Below are 2,345 nucleotides of genomic sequence, written 5' to 3'. Positions count from 1 at the left end.
TATATATATATGTATGAATATACGTATATATATATGTATGAATATACGTATATATATATGTATATTTGTTTATTCCTTAAACCATTTCCATCTGTTTCTAATCCAATCTCTGTATTAAAAGTACCATCGCTAAATCAACTACAATCCTGTAATCATTAAATCCAAAGCTCTGTTACTAAGATCTCTCCCTAAGAGATTCAGCTGTAGCATTTCAGACGACTTATTCTTTTTTCCTTTCCCTGTCACACCACATATTCATGTGTTATATATTGATGTGGTAAGTACTTGTCTCCTCCTGTGGAGTAAACACTTTTATGACAGTTTGTGTGTCTGACTCACTGTCTACAGTGGTGTAATAAGCAGCCATGTAATAAGTGACCAGTGAATATCTGTTCAATGAACGGAACTCACCTCCTAGAGCTGGGAACCACATGCAAACTAGGTCAATTTCAGTCCCTTCACTGGAAGTTTAAACCTGGGATGAAGAGAGTCAAGCCAGTCTCTCTGGATAGGTGTAAATTGATCTTCAGTTTGAAAGGAGAATGAAGCACACTTACACAAAGGAGTCAAGACCAGAAGACATCTTGATGGAATTCAAGCCTTTGGTTCAAGTTATTTAATGCCCAGAATTAATCGTGGCCTTGATCTCTGTGAAATATCCCAATATTCTTAAACAGTAAAACTTGCAATAGCTGGAACTAGTAAGGGGGAACACTGTCAGAGAAGGAAATCCAAATATTTTCTACTAAGAGTGCACGCTGTAAAGGCAGAAAAGCTGTAAGATTGGGGAAAACCAGGCTGTCCTGTCTAGTTCCAGCTCTCTCAAGTTTCACTGGTAGCAGTTTAGCCTTTAAACTTATGCTAATTTGGTTTTGATTTCTGTTATTTACTACCAAGAGATTTCTTACTAAAATTTACTCTAGGGAGTGAGGTGGCTCCATATGATAAGCACTGGACTGCAAACCACAAGGTCTTCGGTTCCAGCCCAAAGCTGCTCTGTGGGAAAAAGATGAGGGTTTCTACCCTTGTGAAAATGGAAAGCCTCTGAAACCCTTTATATAAAGGGTCTCTATGAGTCAGAACTGACTCAGACACTTAACAACAACAACAACATAGTGGTCTAAGACTGAAAAGGTGAGCACTGTGGCCCTGTATGATAAGTATTGGACTGTAAACCAGAGTAAGTGGTTTAAGCTCACCAGCTGCGCCTCAAGAGAAAGTGAGGCTTTTTGCTCCTGTAAAGATTTACAGCCTCAGAAACCCAATACAGAGTTACTATGAGTAGGACCAACTCCTCAGCACTAAACAATAACAAGCTTGAATAGGCTCAGAATACACATTCTCATGTTTTTCAAAAAATAAAATTCAAGGTAAAAATTAGGGTTCTATTTTTAATCCCTTGACTTAATAATATGTGTAAGTATATAAGCATGGTTAGTATTAGCAATGGTTAATATTCTTTAAAGAAAAAGTGGTGTGAACTGGAGATATCTTCTTGATGATTTATGAACTTTTTATTACACCATACTTAGGTCCTACTTATGGGAAAAGAGTTATTTACTGTCTTCTGTAAATAAATTCATTTTAGTGCTAAAGCCAATTTTTTTTAAATTAAGCTGTGTACTAATTTTACCTCATACTAATTTTCCTTATTCAGTTGGCAAAGTGCACCATTAAACAGAATAGTTGAAGGACCTCGATACAACAGTGCATAACAAGGCTAAAAGACAAACTAAAATGCATTCAACATTAACAATCAGAAATAATAACACTTTTTCTTGGAAAACAAATTCAACAGTTAGCCATGGTACAGTTCATGGGTTATGGTACTTACCAAACAAACTCTGATGGAACAGAAATTTGCCAGCTATTAGTCCTATGAGAATGGCAAGTAGCCATAGAAGCACCTTCAAAAGCCTCCAGCCAACTCCTCTAGGGTATTTATTTGTTACAAATGAAAAACAGTTTCCAACAACAAGAACATTGGCTTCTGTTTGGCTATGAGAAACTGGATCTTCAGCAAATATTAAGAAGTTAAAGAAGATCACCAAATAAGCCACAACCAGGCGAGACCAGGGATGCTGAAAATAATAACGAAAGTCTTTATCCATCCTTCAAAACTTCAACTCCGTAGATTACCTGTATAAGGAAAGATATATCTATGGTTAGAACAAGAATACCAGTTGTCCATATGCATAACAGCTCAATAAAGTTAAAGAGTAGAACTGAATCCCACAGGGTTTTCTTGACTATAACCATTCTGGAAGCAGATCGCCAGCCTTTTCTTTCATGGAGCCACTAACCTTTTGAATAGTAGTCTAATACACACAATTTGTGCCACCCTG

General features: G+C 36.8%; 1 protein-coding gene across 1 annotated transcript in view; it reads right to left on the bottom strand.

Moving 5' to 3' along the window:
- The window catches only part of TMEM117 (transmembrane protein 117), a 763,946-nt gene extending 761,835 nt beyond the window's left edge, over window positions 1-2,111 (bottom strand). The window contains exon 1 of the mRNA XM_006865317.1: window positions 1,835-2,111. Within this exon, the coding sequence (XP_006865379.1) occupies window positions 1,835-2,111 (277 nt within the window). The remainder of the gene's footprint in view (window positions 1-1,834) is intronic.
- Window positions 2,112-2,345: the final 234 nt, after the last annotated feature.

This window comes from Chrysochloris asiatica, unplaced genomic scaffold (assembly GCF_000296735.1).
Source record: "Chrysochloris asiatica unplaced genomic scaffold, ChrAsi1.0 scaffold00077, whole genome shotgun sequence".
Taxonomy (NCBI): Eukaryota; Metazoa; Chordata; class Mammalia; order Afrosoricida; family Chrysochloridae; genus Chrysochloris; species Chrysochloris asiatica.
Note: the sequence above shows the minus strand (reverse complement) of the source record. Positions and strands in the feature narration are given on the sequence as shown.